This window comes from Canis aureus, chromosome 2 (assembly GCF_053574225.1).
Source record: "Canis aureus isolate CA01 chromosome 2, VMU_Caureus_v.1.0, whole genome shotgun sequence".
Classification (NCBI taxonomy): domain Eukaryota; kingdom Metazoa; phylum Chordata; class Mammalia; order Carnivora; family Canidae; genus Canis; species Canis aureus.
In genome coordinates, this window is record NC_135612.1 from 46,687,598 (window position 1) to 46,710,469 (window position 22,872).

Below are 22,872 nucleotides of genomic sequence, written 5' to 3' on the forward strand. Positions count from 1 at the left end.
TCATTTGAGAGAGAGAGAAAGAGAGAGCACAAGCATGTGCACACAAGTGAGAAGAGCAGAGAGAAAGGGTGAAAGGGTGAGAGAGAATAGCAAGTAGGCTCAGCATTGAGCCCAAAGCCCAAATTGGGGCTTGATCTCAGGACCCTTAGATCATGATCTGAGCTGAAATCAAGAGTCAGATGCTTAACTGACGGTACCACCTAGGCACCCCTACCCATGCAATTTCTAAATATTATCTTCTTTACTTAAAGACACTATCATGGAGGGCAGCCCGGGTGGCTCATTGGTTTAGTGCTGCCTTCAGCCCAGGGTGTGATCTGGAGACCCGGGATCGAGTCCCACAATGGGCTCCCTTCATGGAGCCTGCCTCTCTCTCTCTCTCTCTCTGTCTCTCATGAATAAATAAATAAAATCTTAAAAAAAAAAAAAGAAACTATCATGGACAATAAAATAAGAAAAAAGTATTAATCTTTAGAAAGAACAACTTGACATATTTTAGATTCAAAAGAGGAAATAAGTTTAAAATTAAAAGAAAAAATATTAAAAATTGCTCTGTTCATTGGTACCAACTGAAGAACAAGTTACACAGAGTTCATGATGTCTAAAACAAAGTAAATATGAATCATAGGGTCTTTTTCAACTGAGACTACATCAGAGATTTAGTCCTTGTGACCTAAGGTGGGAAGTGAGAAGCTATGGGTTGGATTTTAGTCAACTCTAGCCTTCCACCTGTTTTTGTAAATAAACCTTTGTTAGAACACATATCACAGTCATTCATTTGATACCTAAATGAATGATGCCTGCTTTTATACTTAACAGAGTTGAGTAGTTGTGATCCACAAATGAAAATATTTATTCACTGCCTCTCATAAAAGAAGTCTGTTGACCCCTCAGACACCCAAGAATGTGATGAATTAACTTCACATCTTTGCATCCACGATGCTACTAGCTATATATTACTCATTGGTAAGTTGAGAAAGAAAGCATTTACTGTGTTCTATGTTTCAGTTGAAAACGGCAACTTGAGAGCATATTTGCTACCCTATTTATTTCTGAATAGGATACTCCTTTTTTCTTTTTTTTTTTCTTTTTTTTAATTTTTATTTATTTATGATAGTCACAGAGAGAGAGAGAGGCGCAGAGACACAGGCAGAGGGAGAAGCAGGCTCCATGCACCGGGAGCCCGACGTGGGACTCGATCCCGGGTCTCCAGGATCACGCCCTGGGCCAAAGGCAGGCGCCAAACCGCTGCGCCACCCAGGGATCCCCCTTTTTTCTTAATCTATAATTTATCACCCAAACCAGGATACTTTTGAGAGTGAAATAATTATGCTGGGGCAATTGGTGTGAATTGACCATATGGTCACCCCGGTTCCAAAGCACTACCCAACTGTGAAGCTGACAAGCCCAAAGAACAAACCAACAAATATAAATACGGTTTCTCCAACACTGTAGCTTTTGTTTTTTTGTTTTGTTTTGTTTTTGCATTTACTGATCCCTGCCCTCCCCACCCTCTAACCTCCACTGTCCTCGATGATACCAGCTCTGCTTCAAATACAACACAAATGTAGAACTTACTTTTTAATTCTTTCTCCAAAAGAAGCCATTTCCTCCAAGATGTTTTGAACAGTTGAAACAATATCCTGTACCATATAGATTCTTTCAATTAACCCTTTTTTTTCAGATTCCTAGGAAACATAAAAGCAAGATTTAGCTCAATCACTTCATTTGTATCATCTTGCTATAGAAATTCATATATCGTTATAACAGTTATTATCAACAGAATGACTCCAAGAGACAAATCACATTTTTTCACAATTTAAAGTATTTATTGACTCCAAAGAACTGTGTTGCCCACTCATTCAGACACAACCATTCTTCTCTACGAAAGCTACGGCTTCTCTCAGAGGACTTGGCAACCCCATCCATCTGGCTGACCCTGATTTTCTGTCTGGCTTCACACAGTTACCTGCCAGCTCACCTTACCCCGGTCCCTCACAGTCCTTCAGAAATGTTTCAAGCAGGTGACAACATGGTATGTTGGAAATCCAGGTGATATGTTTCCTAGTACTGTGGCTTCTTTGTCAAACTCTGCTGCATTTCTAGTCATGTTTTAAACCCACTGCAAGTCTGAGGAACATTTCAGTTATCCTTTGGCAACCACCTCAGAAACAGAGTAGGCACCTGTAGGCAGACTCCATAGTCATTTCTGGAGATTGCATCCTACACAGGTTATTCCCTGGGAGGATGTCCAATGATTGACTGGCTTTTCCTTCATGAGGTAGAAGCAAATACAAGTTCATCTTCCTCAGTCTACAATTTGTCATGTGTAACAGAATTCAGCCGTCTAAGAATATTGTCCTTACTTTGCTTATAAAAATATGTCGTGTGTTTTAGCATGTTAGGCAGCTAATGCTTATAAAAATAATTTAGAAATTACTCAAATGTTGGAGAAAAGATGATTCTCTAATGACTGGTATTTTTACACAATTTCTTATATTCTGATACCATATTTTACCTCCCTGGGAACTCTACTGTAACTGGGATTTAGCTAGTATCTTCTCAGCTCTTGCCTGTCTGGGTCATTGTAGCCACAACATCTAATATATAATACCTAAAACCTCAAATTTTTCTCTATCTAGAATTTTACTTGAGTTAGAATTGCACTAAATTATGGAGCAAAACCTTCTAAACTGAAGAGAACATTTGGGGCACCTGGGTGGCTCAGTTGGTTATGCAACTGCCTTTACCTTGGGTCATGATCTCAGGGTCTTGGGATCTGAGTCATGCTCCCTGCTGAGGGAGGTTTTCCCTCTCCTCTCTGCTTGTGCTCTCTGCTGCTATCTCTGTCTCTCTCTCTCAAATAAATAAAATCTTTTAAAAAAAAGAGAGAGAGAGAGAGATCATTTTAAGAATAATCAATATGGCAGAGATGTCAGGAAACCACAAACTTCCCTTCTCACACCTGTCCTTGTTTATGAAGCTACTTGGCAGAAACAGACCACAGAGAGCGCAAAGGTTAGAATGTACCACCGCCACCCCCTCCTTAGTAAAGGGTGCAGGGATGGTTTGAAGACCCCTTACCATTAAGCGCTGAACTCCTTAATCTAAGCATTCCGTATAGAAGGAGAAGGCAGGCTTTTTGTGTCTTCTTGCTACCTCAAACTAGCAAGGCATTTTTAGATTTTCACTGCAATTTAAAATTCCTTATTTCCCTTACTCTGTAATTCCTCAAGCAGCTTGCATTAAAAATTAGATATGCTGCCAGAGCAACCTAATTCATACTCAGCAACATCTATTAATGGGCACAATGGTGAAAACCCATCTCTGTCTGCTACATAAGTATTCATGTTTATAACGGAGGATTTGAAAGCACCAGGGAGTTTGACCCAAAGGGCAAAAGTAGCTTCTTCTTTTCAGCAGCATAGACTTTAGGTCAAAACAATTTCTTGGAAGATGACTCAAATTTCCACATGGCTCCACTTCATAAAAATATCCATTGACCGTGTGTGTGTGTGTGTGTGTGTGTGTGTATGTGTATTCCCCCCACCCCCCTAATGAAACACCCAAATGCTGAGGTTCTGGTCATGAAGAAAGTATAAGTTTAGTATATCAAAATAATAAATTATTGTCACAATGTCCTTTTACTTTTTGATGTACTTGATGTTTTAATTTGCATATTTAATATTCAAAAACAAGGCTAAGGGTCCCACCATATCTAGGCTAACAGGATAGTAATTTGAAGAGTGAACGTAATCAGAATCACATAATTTTAAAAATATTTATGAACTCTCAACTTGATTTAATCATATTGGCAGATCCACATAATTATTTCATTTTATTTTTACAAGTACGTTACTTCAAAAATTTTAAAAGGCATGTTTTATGTATATTAAAATGAAACATTCATGTTCTGTGAACATTTTTAAATGGTACATAAAGGATTATTATTTGTGCTACAGATTCACATATTTAACTGGTTTCCTAGTTATATATGTTTATAATCCCAGGTGAGGGTACTTTTCAAAAGAATGTACTTTTTAAAACCATCTTTTTACATATTTCATAAAATTGTTCTTAATCATCTTCAGAATTGCACTTAGTAGTCATTAAATTGACACCTTTAATTGACTCTACTGTGGATCATAATTTTAATTATGAAAATACTATCTCTACAGGCACTGAGGTACCTTGAAACCTCACACCAAAAAATGTGTTACATGGAGAAAATTATCAATTTTAATTTTTAAATATTGATATCCATATATATATATCTCAGCCCAAATATTTTCAAGGGCACTGTATATCTTTGTAATCATTCATATCAACTTATTCTGTTAAACATTTTTTCAGGACAAAGCTTCAAGTAAGTTGTATCCTTAATTCATTTGGTGTTACACAAAATTAATGCTTGTAAATAAATGGTTTTTCAATTACCTTTCATTCTTGCATAAAACAGGTATTTATTCTGTTAAAAATCAAAAGTCCCCCCCTCCCCCCAAATTGAGTTATCCCAAAGGATAGCTTCAGAATTAAACACTGGACCGGGCACAGCATTTAATATCATAGTTTACTTTGTGATGAATATTCCTTGCTTTTCTGAGAGAAAAAAATGCAGTGTCTTTTTTTGCCAGTTCTTTTAAAATTCACTTCCACTCACAAAAGCTTTTAGAAATCAAGTTACTTAGTATTTCAGTCGTCAAAGATTTTGATTACAAATTGCCAACTGAGGCACACCTGGGTAGCTGAGTCAGTTAAGCATCTACCTTTGGCTCAGGTCATGATCTCAGGGTCCTGGGATGGAGCTGGCATCAGGCTCCCTTCTCAGTGTGGGGGTCTGCTTCTCCCTCTCCCCCTCCCCCCTGCTCATGCTCATGTTCTGTCTCTCTCAAATCTAATAAATAAATAAATAAATAAATAAATAAATAAATAAATAAACAAATAAACATTTCCAACTGATTATGACCCAAATGCAACAAAAATAGATTTCTTTTTTCACAGGAGTTCAATAGCTTTGGGAAATGTTTAAGTTGACTAAGAGCTCTTCAAAGGTTCAAACATTCCTAACCTCAAATTGGTGACCAGCAGCAAAAACAGTATACATTGTCACACTGAAGTGTATTTTTTATATTTGACACATCTTTGCCACAAAAAATTTGTTGTTGCTACCCAACACTGTATACATAAAATGTTTGTAAGTGTAGACACTTCAGCTTCTAGTCAATCAGTGAAGCATTATCATTTGTACACAATCATGGATAATCAGGGCACTGTGGCCAATCCCAAGTACACTTCTGCCTCATAGACTCCTTTGTTTTGTAAGAATGTCTTATTAGTCATGATGCTGTCCCCCATCCAAGTTTGCATTGATACTATTCCTACGAAATTAAATAATTCTTAATTAATGCTAAATGTTTCAACTAAATTTACAATGGCATTCCTATGTCAGAATGTTACCATTTGTAAAACTAGCAGAAGCTTTATTTTAGTTCCATATATTGGTTGAAAAAACTCAGAACAATTTTACAATTAATTTATCTGATATTCTGTTTGAATCATTTGATGGCACCCAGGTAAGAGTGCCACCATTTGACTCCACCCATGATTTTTTTTTTTTTTTACATGTTGGCACTATTGGAGTCAACATAATAAGAGCCATCTTGCTATTTTTCATACGTGTACAATGAAACCTTGGAATGAAAAATCAGATAAATGTAGAACAGTCATTTTATTTCAAAGAAAAGCCATACTCCACAGAGAGATATGTAAACAAAATGTTTCGGCTACACAAATAAAAGCATGTTTCCAGAAATTGTTTTCTTAAAGTAACTGCTAGCTATTGAAGACTCTTTAAGCAAATTTGTAACTTAAGTTTACACACACAGGTGATATGATCATGGCCCCAGGGGATGGACAAGAAATGTAAACACATATCTATCAGTTAGCTCATCAATAATTATCTTGAGAAATAGAATATTATTACTTGATTATTCTTTTTTTTTTACTTGATTATTCTTTTTTTTTTTACTTGATTATTCTTAAACATGAACTCTACTTTATGATTTACTCACTGAAAAAGTTTTATCAAACAGTAAGGAAAAAATTGAAGATTTACTCAATGGAATGAGTGAAGCAAAACATATTAAAAGTGTTCAGACTTGGGATCCCTGGGTGGCGCAGCGGTTTAGCGCCTGCCTTTGGCCCAGGGCGCGATCCTGGAGACCCGGGATCGAATCCCACATCGGGCTCCCGGTGCATGGAGCCTGCTTCTCCCTCTGCCTGTGTCTCTGCCTCTCTCTCTCTCTCTCTCTATCATAAATAAATAAAAATTAAAAAAAAAAAGTGTTCAGACTACTACTTATTCTATTATCCATAGACTTTTTAAATTCTGCATATATTTAACATACATTTACCCTGTAATTTTTCATCTTTCCCACTAACTCCACCATAATTGACAGTTTGGAAACATTATGCATCCTATAGATTTGGTAATTGCTATGCCCCAATAGGCTGGCATGCCACATGGCTGATTGGGGTGGGAGTATCAGATGCTTCTCCACCACTTGCAAAAAGGGGTGAACTCGTCTGAAAGTACTTTTTCAACAACCATCCACAAGCTTTCCTTTAAAGCTAGGTTTTAGTGACTTTGCCCCTGAAAAGTATCAGGAAAATTAATGGGTTATCCCTGATTGCTTGCTGGATTTAACCTGGTGACAATGAGATCTCTGGTCACTGCACATGTAACCCCTGGGCTTTTAGTAAAAACCATGGCAGAAAAAGAATACAAGTCTAAGTAATTTATTCCAGTGTATTTGAATGTAAATATTAAGTACAATATTTAGTACTTAAACAAAATGGGAAGAAAACAGTGAATGGAAATTTTCTGGGCAAATAGGGACATGTGGCATAGGATTCCAGAGCAAGTGTGTCTCCATTACAAGAAGTCCCTTAAAAAAATTAAAAAAAAAAAAAAAAAGGCAAGCTCTAGTGTCTAGTGACCATTTCACAAGGTAGGGATTCAGTTCACACTTGTTCTTTTTTGGCATTTGCTTCTTTGATGTCCGTGTGTTTCTGTTTTCTTTCTGTACCACAGAATATATAATTTTGAGATACCACATTCAGTTACATATTGATACTTACTTTTTCTTTCCAGCATTATTTTGCCCAATACTCATGAGAGGAGATGTTAAATGATGTCATTTGAAAATATTTCAAAAATATTTCTTTCCATTTTTATATTTAAGAGCTGGGGTAATCAGGGATTATTTGTACCAAAAGGTGAAAAGTTACAAGAAAAACAAACAGACCAACCATCCATAGGACTTCTCAGCTCTCACCAGGCCTACCCATTTTGTAAATAACCAGCTAGGGGTCGGAGAGAACTGGGTTCAACTCTAACTTGCCATTAATCAGTTCTGTGATCATGGCAAATTCCTTACCCATTCTGAATCCCCATTTTACTATCTGGAAAAAGGGAGAGCCTAATCTTTTCCCAATTGAGTGTTTGAAGAATTAAATATCATTCGTATCATAAGATATGTAAAGGACTTGGTACACTTTGGGCACTTCATAAATATAAGTCCCTTCCTTTTGAGAATGCAAAAAGATAAAAGAATGAATAACCTTTGGTCTAGTTTAAAGAATACTGGGGTTAATTTAAGTTTTGAAAGCAATGATCTTCCAAGACAAGTCTACTCATGTTGCCCTGCGTTGTATGAAAGATCATCTGGCAGTTTTATCTGCATCATGCTGGCTTTATTTACACGTCTCAGATTGAACCATGGAATGTGGTGATAACAGTTTAGCAAACACAACATTACATCTGCTGCTGCTACCAAATTGCCTGGGAAGAGTAACAGAGATCCATTCAGAAAGACAGAACTGTTATCACATGTGCTCATGTGTTTCCTTAACATAGGAGGCTTCTGATTTATAGAGGGAAATGTGTAATAAAAAAGAGTGGGGGCCACTGGTGTGATTAAACAAATGCACAAAAAAAATGTGAACAACTATATGCACTGCACTTTTAGAGCCCTGCATTTGAGAAAGAATGGATTTTACTTCGTATTACAAACTTGAAAAACCAACGAGGTGTAAGTCAATTCACATGATTTAGGGTCTACTTTGTGATAAAGCATGCATCACAACATAATGGAAGAGAGATGAGAGCATGAACTTATCAGAGATAGAATTCCAATTTCATAAGAATCCTTTGTTTTCTGACATACAGAAAGAAAGACTGGCACTCACTGTAAGAAAAATGATAACAAACTCCATCTCTGAAACCTAAAGATGCATATTATCATACCAGAGATGGGTGTAAGATCACCTTTTACTTCATTGCCCATTTGTTTATAAAATGTGAGAAAAATAAACTTGAGTTTTTGGCTAAGTCTGTATGCAGTCAAATTAAGCACATATCATGTGCTTTCTTTATAAGCAAAACCAAAAATAAATCAGGAGGCAAATCCATCCTTCTCCAGGCCTTGTTCCCACCCCCACTCCCCCCAAGGCTCCAATGACTATAGCACTGTAGGTGCAATAAACCAGCTTGGAGCCTCTGGGAGAGAATTCACACCATCAAAATGAATTTACAACTTGGAATTAATTATATAATCAGTATGTTACTTTAAATCTTTCCTACATGTTCTGATTTAGGAAAAAATTCTCATTCCTCTATTAATTACCTAAGCAAAGCCAGGAGACAGTCCCCAAAATTGACCATGTCAGAAAAAATCCTTTTTGACATGTTTAAAAATTGAGTAATATTTGTCACAGAATGGGAAGTGTCCCCAAAAGGGATCAACGCAAAATTCTGTCTCAAGACCTTTCCAATAATTTCAGCCATCTAGAAGAAAGACACAAAAATATAACTTTTGGGCTTTCAATGGGAGTGTTTGGTCTGTTTTATCCTACAGAGTATTAAAAAAAAGCCAATAATTTGAAAACTTAAAGTTATAAACACCAGAAATAGATTCAGTGGAATTTAGCATGGGAAAAAAAACACACACACAACAGAAAACCCCAAACCTCAGTAGTATCTGTCATAGCAAAGCATAAGAAGCAATATTTCTGATAGATGAGATTAAAAAGTGTTCCTTGTGAAGCCTGGATTCCTGTACTGGGAACCTCCTTTAGGACTTCTTCCCATGAGATATGGGGTGGGTCTGTGTGCAAGCACGCTGGCACATGTGCATGTGCACACTCGTGTGTATACACACACACAGCGTCTACTCTATGGTGTATGCTCTTTCAATAGGGGTAAAATTCTGTATTTTCTCGGGAGACTACTTCTTTCTCAAGTATACTTTTGCTTATGGAAATGAATATAAAACAGATCAGATTTTAAATCAATATCATTTCTAAGTGGTTTTTAAACTCTATTCATTACAGAAAGCATTTCCACAGTTACTGGTATTTACCAACATGTTTGTCTTTCTTTTTGGTTTGCAACAAGAATCTCATCTGGTATTATGTAGAAGGGCTGAAAAAAGTAAAAGAACGAACAACATCAAGAAGATGATGTTGATAAAACACAAATGAAAAATTGGAAACTGTCTAAAATAATTATTTGGAATTTAGCCCTAGGAAGATTGGTTTCTCTAGGCCAATTGACAGATGCATGCATGCCACCCCAGAGCAAACAGGGTTAGTGGTTTTCTATAAATATGGAGGTAGTTCTCTGTAACTACTGTGGCTAAACACACAATGAGCTGCAGTTGCTGACGTTTCTATGTGTGTCTTTTAGTTTTCTTTGAGGTAGGGAGTGAGAAGGGCAGGAGATAGAACATTAGTGCAGTCAAGCAGTGCAACAAGTAATTCTTATTACCTTAAGATTCAGCAGCAACATCACCTCTGTCAGCATTCCTGATTCACACACACACTTCCTCTTCTCTGCCCAACCTAGTGTACAGACTTTAATGAAAGTAGCAACTATGCTATACTCTGATTATTTACTTAGAGGATCATGTTTACAGTTTTAATCTTTTTACCTACAGAGGCTTGGAGATGGAGAAAACAGTCCCTTTCATTATAAAATGTTCCACAAATATACAATGCAGAAAAATGAACTGATAAATTAATGGCACGTTTCCAGGACAGGTTGGCATGGTGAAAAATAAATCTGATATAGGTTAGAACTGGATTTGAGTTTTGCTACTATCCTATCTACTTAGTTTCCCTTAATTTGTAGATGGGGAAAATAATATCAAATTTAATGGTTATCTTGAATACTGGATGAGCTAAAGTATACAGAAATAGTCTTCAAATAATAAACCCTCCACCAATATTAATTATTTTATAAATGGAATTATTTAGCTAATACTCAAAGCAATCTTGTTTTATATTATTATCTTTGCTTCCTTTATTACTTACTTTAAATTATTACTTTTCCCTTGAGAAAAGAGAAGGGTCTTTACCTATCAATTACATTGCAAACTCACTGGGTAATCCGGATTTAGGGCAAACCACAAGGGAACAGAGAGGATTTCATTACAGAAGGTAAGAAGAACAGCTACTATCCTCAGAAAAACAATGACCTGTGGATAATAGAAATACAATATCCAAAGTATTCTACATTAGCATGATATAAACATTTTAGGCAATGAGAAATATCTAGACACAGTATAGTCCATAAAACCAGAGCCTCTGCCTGTTAGACTGTACATAAACTAATAGAAGGATAGATAATCCATCTAATTTATAGCCTGGTATATAATATTTCACAATATTTGGGAATAACACAGTAAGTATAATCCTTACCATAGAAATCAAAAAGAAAATACACAAGTATTAGGAATATTAGTGAGCCTGATACTAGTGGGATGAATAATGGTTCAAAGGGTCAGGTTAATGACATTTCTGGATGACTTTAAAAGATAATGAAGCCAATACATTTTTTTTTTAAGAATGGGGGTTTGTATTTAAAAGAAAAATTTAAGCAAGTCAATGTGTCAGAGAAAAGACTGCATGAAATAGAGAAGCCAATCCCTTCTCATTCAAAACATGCATAAACTGATGATTAAGAGTTGGCTAGAATCCATTTTAATATTAAAGTCTTGAAAGTAAGATGGCATGGTAGAAATTATAGCAATTAAATCACTTCATCACTAAAAATAACATTAAATCAAATTAAAAGGAGTTAAATCAGAGCAACCATTTACTTTCTCTCTCTGAAAATTATCCTTAAACATGTCCTCTAAAATATGCCCTGTATATAGATTGCCTATGCCCTGTGTGTGTATATTCAACTATTGCTAACCTTTCAAAGATATTGTCCAACTTTGTATTTTCTTAAAAATACCACACTTTATCATTTTAAAGTACCACTGCTCCATTAATAGGTTAAAAAATCACTAATCAAACCAATTTGCTGTGTTTGAGAGCATTCTTAAGATGGTGCAAAGGAATCATAAACCAAACTACTGTCACTATGAGACTGTAAGAAAACTTCCTCCAAACATGAAGGTCTCCCCTGGTTGGGACACTATAGATCATCTTCTCTCTCTGGAATAAGAAGACACAGGGAATGAGGCATCATGGGCCGCATCATGGGTCTAGTACATTCAAAGGACTCTGCAGATTATATTACAGCAAAAACTCCTTCTAAATACATATGCCACATGCCTCTCTCCCTAAGAAGGTTCTGCCTGGGATCAGGGGACAATCCATTTGGAGAATGGAAACTACGTTAACTGAAATTGTTGGTTTAAAATGTACTAACTTTTAATGATGACATCCTAATTTGTGAAAAGAACACAGAGATATAATATTCATTTGTACCCTTTCATTATAAAATGCTCCACAATTAATTCACAAAAATGCATTAGATGTTTATTTTCTCAAAGAAAAACATCCATATCTGTTTTTCACCCACAACTGATAGAGAAGGGCAATTTTCCCCCCAAACACTGTAAGACAATTGTGCACTCATTGATCATCCTAGAACAGATCATTCAAGTCCTATTTCTGACAGCTGAGTTAAAGACACACCAATTCACAATGCAGGCCTTACAGAGCAGTTTCTTTATATTATAGCAATAGACAGGATCTTTTTTTTTTAATATGTGCCCTTATGATTTCTGCTTGCTGATGTTAATAGTAAATACTGAAATATTCTATGTAAGCACTTGTTGGGCTGGAAAAAGAAACTCTAATGCAAGTATTTATACCTTCTGCAATGAAAACAAGATATTATTGCTTTGCGTGACCTTTCCTAAGCACGGGATACAGCATTTTACACAATAGTTTCTTGGTTCATGCTTCAATTACTGACCTTTACTGTGCAGAAAATTAATGCAATTTTCATTGTAATCCATCCGTACAAATAAGGTCCACATAGAAGAATTCCACATTTGGAATCTAATACAAATAGGAAATGTCAGCTGATTGCTGTTGACTGAACTTGGCCATTATCTGTTTATTCAGGGCTCCCCAGCAAACTACGCTTGTAACAAGCAATTTCTTGCGTGGGCCATCAAGAATAAGAAAAAGAGATTTCCTCTCTCTTCAAAGTTTGGTTTGTACAGTTAGTTTCATAAAAGCCAAAATAGTAGTTACCTGAAGATTCTATGTTATATCTGAAAGTACACACACACACAAAATTGTGCACTCCAATTTGCCTTTTCATACAGGTCACCACCATGGACTTTGGACAATGAGAAGGAACAAGAGGCCACAATGATGTCATTTTACAACAACCGCCCTTCAGGACAATAAAAGTATGACAGACCACAGACCGAGTCCTGGTCTGTGCATCAGAGACAGGCAGAATACAGAACACGTCCATCTCCCGAGGAAGCTGTGCCGTGGGGCCCCGAAATGCTTTCATCTTCTGCAGTCGCCTGGGATTGTATTTGGTGGGAAGGGGTGCTGGCAATTAAGGAGTGTCACTTTCAAGATGGATAGTTTGGATAGAAAGGAGTTTCCTCTCTTCTTCTGGTTTGGAAGGAAGTGGCTGTGTGTTTATCATTTGTAAACAGCTCATTACTCACTGGGTGTGTTACAGTTCCCAGAGGCATGGTCTGTCATGTCTAACATGCAACAGAAGCCAGAAAGGTTCTGTGGGTAAGCTCTTCAATAGAGCACACTATGGAGGGTCCAGTGCCCGGATGTGCTGGTCTATGGCAAGTGCATCTCAGTCATGGCATCTGCTCTATGTGGAGAAGAAATGATGGGCTTGTAATATATATGTGGATGATGTGGGCTCCAGAAGTCTTAAACTTGAAAATCCCTCTATACTTTACAAATCTCCTGGAGATGTGAGATTGAAAAGATATGGATAAGGACTGCAAAGTTCACCAGTCTCTAACAGCAGATGGGTTGTGTTAGGCAGAAAGACATATAAATAAAAGTCAAAATTTCATTTTAGATTTATTCCTTTGGATGATTTCATAGACATATAAAATTGAGGAAGCAAACAAATATGGCCATGCTGTGGCCGTTAAAGGCTCTATGAAAATACTACAATCAAAGTATTTCAAGAACGGAATTGCCCTGAGGGAAATGGGGAATGTCCTAATGCCAATGCCCTGTGTGTAGCAGGTTTGGTACACCTACCCTTAGGGAGGGCCATGCTTGCATAAACACAAGAGCTCCAAGGCTCCTCCATGTAATGGTATGGTTCCAACTCAGTCAACCTTGCCCAGTAAGGCTTGAAACATAGCCCAATTGGCTCTACTTCCAGACTCCCAACCCCCCCAGACAATCCTTGAGGCACCCCACTAGAAAGTTGGCTTGTGACAACCACTGATCCATGGCCTGAATTTGTTGCTTGCCAGTACATACCACTTGTTCATTCATTTCCTTTTTGTTGGATGCTCTCCTTTATCAGATGGGCCAAAGACACACAGTCACAATGATCTCTGAAGGGCAGATGACACCCTCTTCTACAGAGGGCTTGTTTTACCAGACATAGCCAAACAGAAGAAAACCTCCCTCACTTCCAAGCCTTGGTAAATAAAATTTAGAATTTTGCCTCATAAAAGATTTAAAATAATTCCATTAATACTTGTGCTTCTTTTGGTAAAACATCCCATCATCATGCATGTTAGCTTAGCTATGCTTATCTTTCCTGCTCAAGGAGTTAAATGTTAGTCAGAAGCAACTCACATTGATTCATCCAGAAGAAAGTTGCATCGTGCGACCTTATTCTGAAACGAGTCAATTTTGTTTAAAAAATATATTTTATTTTATTGTTTTGCTATTAATGATCATTTTAGCACAACAAATAAGATTCACTTTGTAATTCACCCAATTTGCTTCAAATGGCCAAAACCATCTGGCTCACCCAATTAATTTTAAGGCTGTTTGTGTCATGGAGCCAGTGTTTTTTAATTCATGGCTATTTTCTGGGTATTTTATATTGGATACTTAACTCTTATGATTCCCTGTTTTGCCCTTCCCCCCAGTCCTGCAAGCTTCCCAGGCATGGCCATCACAAACCCCATACACCGGCAGATTCTATGGGGCTGGAAGTCCATTAAGCCGGTAGCATCTCATTTGGCATTTTCACTTGTTTCATTTTATTCCAGAAGGTTTGTCTGAAAGCGTAATGACAACAAAAGCAGCAGATTTGAAGAGATTCTCCCAGGAGAAGAAAAAGGACAGATGTACGCAGACATATAGCTGAAACCATTGCCAGCAACAGCTGGGAAACTGACAGGCTCTGAAGTGGGTGACCACCCCACAGAGTGCAGACGGGAACCTAAAGGAACAGCAATTTTACCTGATTTACTTTTGACTTCCTAGACTACCTCTTATCTACCTTTTCTACACCAAAGGGGCAGGCTTTTGCAATCTTCACTCGCATCAAATGACAGGCCTCCTGTAGGTACACTTTTTATCATATTCCAGTAATTCCTTATCTTTTACCCTTTTTAATCCTCCCTTAATAAGATTTCTACAAAGTGATATCTTTTATAAAATACAAAAATGTGACTATACCAGACACTCCATAGTACTAAAATATATATATATGGTTCGACTCAACGAGAAAAATGCTCTCTTCTGACAATATTAACAACATCCCCATTCATGAGCTTGCCTAAGCACACTTACCTTGTCATCTTCAACCTCCTCTTCCTCTATGTCTGTGCTCTCCTGCAAGGAAAAAAACCACAACTGGTTAATATAACATCCACTGCAATGACAAAATGCATATCAAATCCATACACACTTTTTGCGTTTTCCTACATAACGGCAATACTAGTGTTTTTAAAGTACATGATAGCCTCTTAAAAAATAATGCTTTTAAAGTTCAGGGACACTGTGGTAAGACCATGAACAATATGTATAATCTACATAAAACTTAACTATAAATAAAGCTATTAGGCGAGTGCCCTTTGAAGGCATCCAGCTTTAAAAATGCATTGCTGGGCTGTACTTTCTGTAAACAGTTTGTTCTTATTCTGACAAATGAGCCAACTGCTATGTTAAGGCTGAGAACACCATACTCGGTTTGTGCTAGGCTCATTGTTATAATGACTGCTCTTTTCCTCTGGGGCCATTACTGCAACATTAGACAGTAGGAAATGCATTAGTCTGAATATAATCAATCTCAAGAATAAGTTACAGGTTTCTGTGAGTTATTATTGTTTTCCCTGGGATTTGGGGATTTGGGTGGGGGCAGGTGAAGCACCCTCAGGCTCTGATGGCCACTAACAGGCACCTGGCTTTAGTTTGGGGGTGCCAAAACACCAGGTGCTGTGAATAGGATTTTTTGGATGGGTTTAGAAATCTTGAATGTTTACCAGGTAACTTTTAATCATATTGCTGCAATATTTTAAAGCCAACACATGTTGGTACACAGGGGGTTCACTAGCTCAGACAGCATGCTAGGTACTAGAACACCAGAGTCTGTTTACAGCCTGAATGCTTACCTTTCTGCTCAACCACCTTGCAAAGGTCAGGCATCTGTTAAGATGCCATTGTGCCAGTAGTAAGCATAATTGTCAATAGCATGTTCTTAAAAAAAAAAAAAAAGAGTAATTCTGAAGTATCCAGAGAGTACTCTACTATACTCCATAAAATCACTGAGCAGTTACCAAGCAATTTCTCCAGGACTGGTACTCCATTACCTCCCAGAATTCCATGAGTTTCAGTTAGTACTTTCTGTGACACTCCACTGATGTTGGAGAACTCACCTATTCACTGTTGGCAGCACACATGTTTCATGAAAGCAATTGGGTAAAAACACATGTAATAGAAACATGTGATGGGAGGAAAAACATTGGAGTTAGAAGTCCAGCTTGGGGCAAAGTCTTCAGCTTGGGACACTGTTCAAGGACTTTATACTATATGACCTTGGGCAAATCACTTTGCCCTTCTGGACCTTACTTTCATCAAGCATAAAATAAAAATAGTAATTCTTGTCTCCTTCATGGTGGTGCTATCAATATTAAAATAAGTAATAAATTTGAAAATGTTCTGTAAATTTAAAAGATTTTATACACACATTTATAAGCACATGCACTTAAGTGTTCTTATGTATGCATAAATATGTATATGCATATTAACATCCCATTCGTGAGCTTACCTAAGCACACTAAGCATACATATATATGTATGTATGTATATATATCTGCACATATGCACATATATATGCTATAAACATACAGATCATGTATATAGCTGAAAAACAAAATCTGACCATAAAAAGGTAAAACATTAGTTAACAGTATTTCTTCCTAAAGATGTTTTGTTGTGAAAATTTCCCACTATTCATATCTATGTGAAACTTAGTCCCTAAACAATCCTGTACTTTAAAATTATTTAAAGTTGATTCTAGCATCTTTAGGTCTTTAAGGCATTAGTGATATATGCCCATGCCTACCGCATTAAACAATCAAACAGAATAGAAGTTTGAATTTGTTTGAGGTTTTCACTCCCTGCCAAAAACTCATTTTCTCTACTTCCCTTTTACCCCAAAAGAAATCAGATAATCCCTTTAATATCCATTATTTCATATATATTTTCACTTAAAAATAATAGCACTGTATAGAAAAATGGGTGAAGATGGTCAGCTCTTGAGTCTTGAAAAAACAATGTGGAGGTCTATTATCAAGTCTCAAAATTTTAGATTTCTGTTTTAAAAATTTGTTTCTTAAATCTGGAATGCCAAGATAATGCCATAAAGCAAGTCTAGGAATACAAGTTCCTGCTCACCTAGAGCAGGAAAAGATCCTCTGGGTGGGATAAATGAAAGATAGGATGCTGGGTCAGAGAAGAAGTATGATAAATAGATGTTAGAAGATGTCTTCTTGGTACTTCCTTCAGTACCATGGGAAGCTTTAGGTTTTCAGGACCTGGGAGCCCAAAAGTTGAGGTGCCCATGCCTGCCCACTCTCTGATCTCCCTGGGAGTTGGCAAGCCTCTGAAGGCTTCAGGCCAGAGGTGAACACTGCAAAGGCTGTCTGGAGGTTATGGTAGCCTCTCCGATGCTTTCTGTGCCCTGAAAGGGCTCAAGGAGATGCCAAAGGCTTTTTTGTGGTTGAGAATGCCATTCATAGGAACCTTACAGATAACCAGATGGGCACATATTAAAATATACTGCTGGAATGGTAAAGATGACCAAACACCAGAGGGCTTTACTCATGCTAAGAATGTAGGCCAGAACTCAGGAACATAACATAGAAGGACTCCAGGTTATACCCAATAAAAGACCCCCATTGTAACATAAATGTATGTGCAATGTTGCTCCTCCAGTCTCACACCTAGTTGAGCTGGGTCATGATGTGGTAGTAGTTTGTTGTTGTTATCCACATGTTTCTCTAATCAATAGTCACAATTACTGGAATCTTTGCTCACCTGGCTGTCCTGGATGCTGCCAACCTTCCCTTTTGTGGGTGTGATGAAGTTGTAGATGAAGAGTAGCAACAATGCCAGGGGGATCATGTACAGTTCAAAATTCCAGACAGTGACTACAAATACCTGATGGAAAGACAAGACAAAAATGATTATTTGAAAAATCAGAATGGGAGTAATCTTAAAAGCCTTTGCCTTGACTTAGGGAAATTAAGCCCAGGACCTTCTATTTACAGTAGCTTTTAGGAACAATTATAGAATGAAGGAGATCTAGAAATGAATAGGCCAGTCACACTCTGAAATAGACAACACAGTAGCTTCATACCTGGAAATCCCATTATCCCATCAACTGTATTCAGTTTTTTGCTCCAAGATTAACCAGAATTTAGTCAGGTAGTATTATTAATCCAAAGTCTTAGAGTCAAGCCACAGACCAAATTTTGCCAACAGTAAGGTTTACTGGAACTGTGGAGAGTAATTACTTTTTAAATTGGCTGCCAGTGAGGAAACCTGGGTGGCTCAGTGGATGAACATCTGCCTTCGGCTCAGGGCGTGATCCTGGGGTCCTGGGATCGAGTCCTGGATCGGGCTCCCTGCTGCATGGAGCCTGCTTCTCCCTCTGCCTATGTCTCTGCCTCTTTCTCTTTGTGTCTCTCATGAATAAATAAATAAAAGCATAAATAAATAAATAGGCTGAAAATGTTTAAAAATCTAAATCTTAAAAAAAAAAAATCTAAATCTTAAAATTTTCAAATTTTTCATCACCAGGAAATGATGGGCTAGAACTTCCTACATTCAAGCAGGTCTGTGCTTTGCCTGCTGCTGAATTGCCATCGGCCTTTGGATTTGTGACCCTGTCCTAGAGAATGACAAGCCAGAGCTTGGGTTTGAAGCCCAGTATCTATGTGACAGTGGTCATGGGAGACATGAATGCAAAGAAGACACGGCTCTGCCTCCAAGCAACAAGCAAATTAGGACAAATAAGAAAACAATCCACAATAATTACAACATGAAGCACGAGTGAAATCATGGGAAAATTATTTCAAAACTTGAGCCTCACTTTCTTTTCTAAATCACAAGTGATCCAGAAGATGAAATAAGATAATTTGTGATTATCAGCTGTTGGCACGTAAGTGCTTGAAAAAGTCACTCTTACCTCAACTCAGAAGAGGCAAATTATTGCATCTTAAATACTGAAACTTCCTTTTCCTTGTTTACCTATTACTAAAAACATTTTATGCCTTGTTAAAGTTCTATTTTTGTAGATATTATATATTATTCCTGCTTATTTTTGCTATTTTAAATTTAATCATTTCTCCCATTATATATTTTAAGGAGATAATTAATAAAAGCTAATAATTTGTACATATTATTTTTAATTAGTAACTTTACTGATTTTTTTTTACTGTTTCAAATAGCCTTTCATTTCACTCTTGGGGGGTTTCTAAGAATATAGTCACACAATCTATAAATAAAGAACTACAACTGTTTTTCCTTGTCTAATATCTATGATTTACTTTCTAACATGCATACTTAGTTTCATTACTACTAATTGAACAATTTTAAATAAAACTGTTGAGAAGGATATTGTCTAACTCCTGAATTTTACAAAAACACTTTTTTACAATTAAGCATGACATTAAGTGTTAGTTTGAGCTATATAAATTATTTCATGTTAAGAATGTGCAAATAAACCTTACAACACTAGGAAGTTCATATACAGCATTCATAATTCTTAATATTTAAAAAATATTTATGAACCTTTATGAAAATATTTGAAAAAGGAAAATCTTTTTAAATAAGAACACTAACATCAATTTTAACAAAATTTCATTCTTATTATTTTTAAAATCAGGAATGGAGGAGGGTGAATGATTAAGTGTTCTTTCACTATTTTCTGAAATGAGGGTTTTTTACTTCTCATTTTAGAACCTCAACATGGTATATTGTATTTATAATTTCCTAATACTGAAGTGAATTTGTATTTCTGGAAGAAACCTCCCCTCCCCTTCACTGGACTCTAATGGTCTTTTAATGTACTTTTGTACTTTATTTGCTAACTGATGATGTTTTGTATAGATATCCATGTCCTATTGTTTCCTTTTTATTTTTTTATTTTATTTTTTATTTTTTTATAAATTTATTTTTTATCGGTGTTGTTTCCTTTTTATATTAATTTCAGGTTCTGATATCAGGAGTATTTTGGTGCCATTATTTTGGTACCATTCCATTCTTTCCTTCTCTATTGCCAGGGTAATATTTTCATGTCATATCACTAAATATTCCAAGAATGAAAAAAATTATAGACTAATTTAACAAATGCCCATGCACCTGCATGCATTAAGAATTGTCGATGTGTTGTCAGTTTTCTTTCCAATGTATGTATTAGTCTTTTTTAAAAATAGAATCTTTCAGATCATTTGTTCCCATTGTCAACTTTCACCAACTACCTGCAACCTATTCCTCCCATTCCCAGAGGCCACCATGTCTGAAAATGGATGTGAATCCTTGCCATCTGAGGATATCTAAGGTTTATTTTAGAAAAAAAACATAAATAGCATCAAAATCTTCCCATCATTCTATTTTTTTTATTCAATAATATGTTCCACAGATTTGTTGATGGTGTAAATTTAAATCAAGTATATTCACTTTAGGGACTCCTGGGTGGCTCAGTTGGTTAAGCATCTGCCTTAGGCTCAGGTCATGATTTCAGGGTTCTGGGATCTATCCTGGCAGCAGGCTCCCTGCTCAGCAGGGAGTCTGCTTCTCCTTCTTCCTCTGCCTCTCCTCCCTACCCATGCTCTTTCTCTCTCAAATAAATAATTAAATCTTTTTCAAAAAAGTTTATTCATTTTGAACACTCCATTCAAATGAATGTTCAGTAATTTACCCATTATACTTTTTTTAAAAGATTTTATTTATTCATGAGAAACACAGAGAGGACAGAGAGAGAGGCAGAGACACAGGCAGAGGGAGGAGCAGACTCCATTCAGGGACCCAGACGTGGGACTCGATCCTGGGTCTCGAGGATCATGCCCTGGGCTGAAGGTGGCACTAAAACGCTGATCCACCTGGGCTGCCCTCCATTATACCTTCTTATTGAAAACATAGGATGAAACAGTGGTTTTACTTTTTAATGTAGTCAAACATACTCATCTTCAACCTTAGAATTTGTGCTTTCAATGTTCAATGTTCTATTTAAGGAATCATATTCTACTCTGAGATGATAAAGTTATTTCATCAAGTTTTCTCCCCAAAAATAAATGTATGTGTATGTTCCCTTTTTTTTTTTTTTTTTTTTTTTTTTTTGGTCTCAAGTGTTCTTTTGGTTTACAGTTGGAAACAAGCACCCAATTTGAACTTTTCCCTTACAGACAGCCAACTTTTACAAATAGATTGTGGTACCAATACCTATTTTGTTCACGGTTTCCATCACTACTTCTGCTACATATCAAATTCCCACATGGGTATGTTTGTTGTTTATGAACACTCTAATCCTGTGCATTGAAAAATATTTTTACCAAGCCCACATCTTTAACTGTAGTTAAATAAACAGATGACATCTGAGTGAGCAAGTCTGTATTATTTCACCTTCAAAATTATCCTGGGTAGTTCTTTGCTTTTTACTCTTTCACATGTATTACAGAACCGATTTATAACATTCCATAAAATTCTTGGTAAAATTTTCAGTGGGATAGTCTTGAATGTATGTATTAATTTGGAGAGAACTGATATCTTGACACTGACTTTCAGAATCTTAAGGATTATTTATTTCCTCATATATTCAGGACCTTTATGTATCTCAAAATATTTTCTTGCTTTGATCACACTGATCTTGCATATGCTTATTATTATCTTTCTCTAAAATTTGAGTTTTGATACTATTATTAATGAGGATATTTTAAAGTTATATACTTCATTGGTGACTTCTGGGCACAGGAGCACTGATTTTTATATGTTGTTCACATTATTTCTGACCTCTTTTATAAGCTGTAGGGGATTTCAAATCTTATCCTTTTGGAGATCTGACGTGGAAAATCATATAAACTGCAAGTCATGACAATTTTTTTTGCCTTCAAATCTTGGTGTTACTTATATGTTCTTTTAGTGCTAAATCTCTATACTCTTTTTTATAAGCATAAAATTTTAAAAATGCTTTTTGAATCAATGCATAATATTATGTTGTTGATTTCCTCCAGGATGTTAAGCTGATGTGCTTTACCAGCTTTATTGTTTTATATAAATTTATATTTTCCTATACTTTTCTTTTTAAAAGTTTCTTTGATGTCATGCTTTGCTTTAATCTGAATAGAGAAAAGCAGAGAAAATAGTAGTGATTTCTCCACTAGATAAAGCTAGAGATTTTCCTAATTGTTACCTATTTCTCTCTCCTTTTTTTCTTTTTAAGATTTTATTTATTTGACAGAGAGAGATAGGGAAAGAGCACAAGCAGAGAGAGCAGGTGACAGAGAAACAGGCTCCCTGCATGGAGCCTGATGTGAGGCTCACTCTCAGGACCCTGGAATCATGACCTGAGCTGAAGACAGATGCTTAATCAACTGAGACACCCAGGTGCCCACGCTCTTACCTTATTCTTAAAGTTCTTTTAGGATTAGGAGTTTTAACTATATTCTAAATGGTTACTATTTCTGAATGTCTATCTAGTAGATAAGTAAAATTTTATTGTTTTTTTTTAATTTTGCTAAATATAACTTCAAGTGAAAAAAAAGTCTGATAAGAAACTATTGGGAAAAAATTAGGAAACCATATTTTTTATTTTCTTCATCATAAAGCTATTTATAAAATATATCTAACAAGATTAGTTGTTCATCAATTAATATTAGAAGGCTGTTGTGCTAGATAAACACCTCATTTACCATAACACTCATCTCTACCAAGTAATTAGCACCAGAAAGTGCTTTATAACAAAAATTGAGCCACATTTAAATATCACATTCAAAGGACTCAAAACTTCCAGAGTGAGACACTAGTGCCTTTAGAAATATTTTTAAGGGGTACTTGGCTGGCTCAGGGGGTAAAGCATGGGACTTTTTATCTCAGAGTTGGAGT

General features: G+C 36.3%; 1 protein-coding gene across 8 annotated transcripts in view; it reads right to left on the minus strand.

The window, feature by feature from the left end:
• Positions 1–22,872, minus strand: part of MCTP2 (multiple C2 and transmembrane domain containing 2) — a 245,520-nt gene that overhangs the window by 19,523 nt on the left and 203,125 nt on the right. For all 8 annotated transcript variants that reach the window (XM_077870909.1, XM_077870933.1, XM_077870949.1 and 5 more), the window contains 3 exons: positions 17,806–17,928; positions 15,058–15,099; positions 1,579–1,688 (listed from right to left, as the gene is read on the minus strand). In XM_077870909.1, coding sequence (XP_077727035.1) covers positions 1,579–1,688; positions 15,058–15,099; positions 17,806–17,928 — 275 coding nt within the window. The remainder of the gene's footprint in view (positions 1–1,578; positions 1,689–15,057; positions 15,100–17,805; positions 17,929–22,872) is intronic.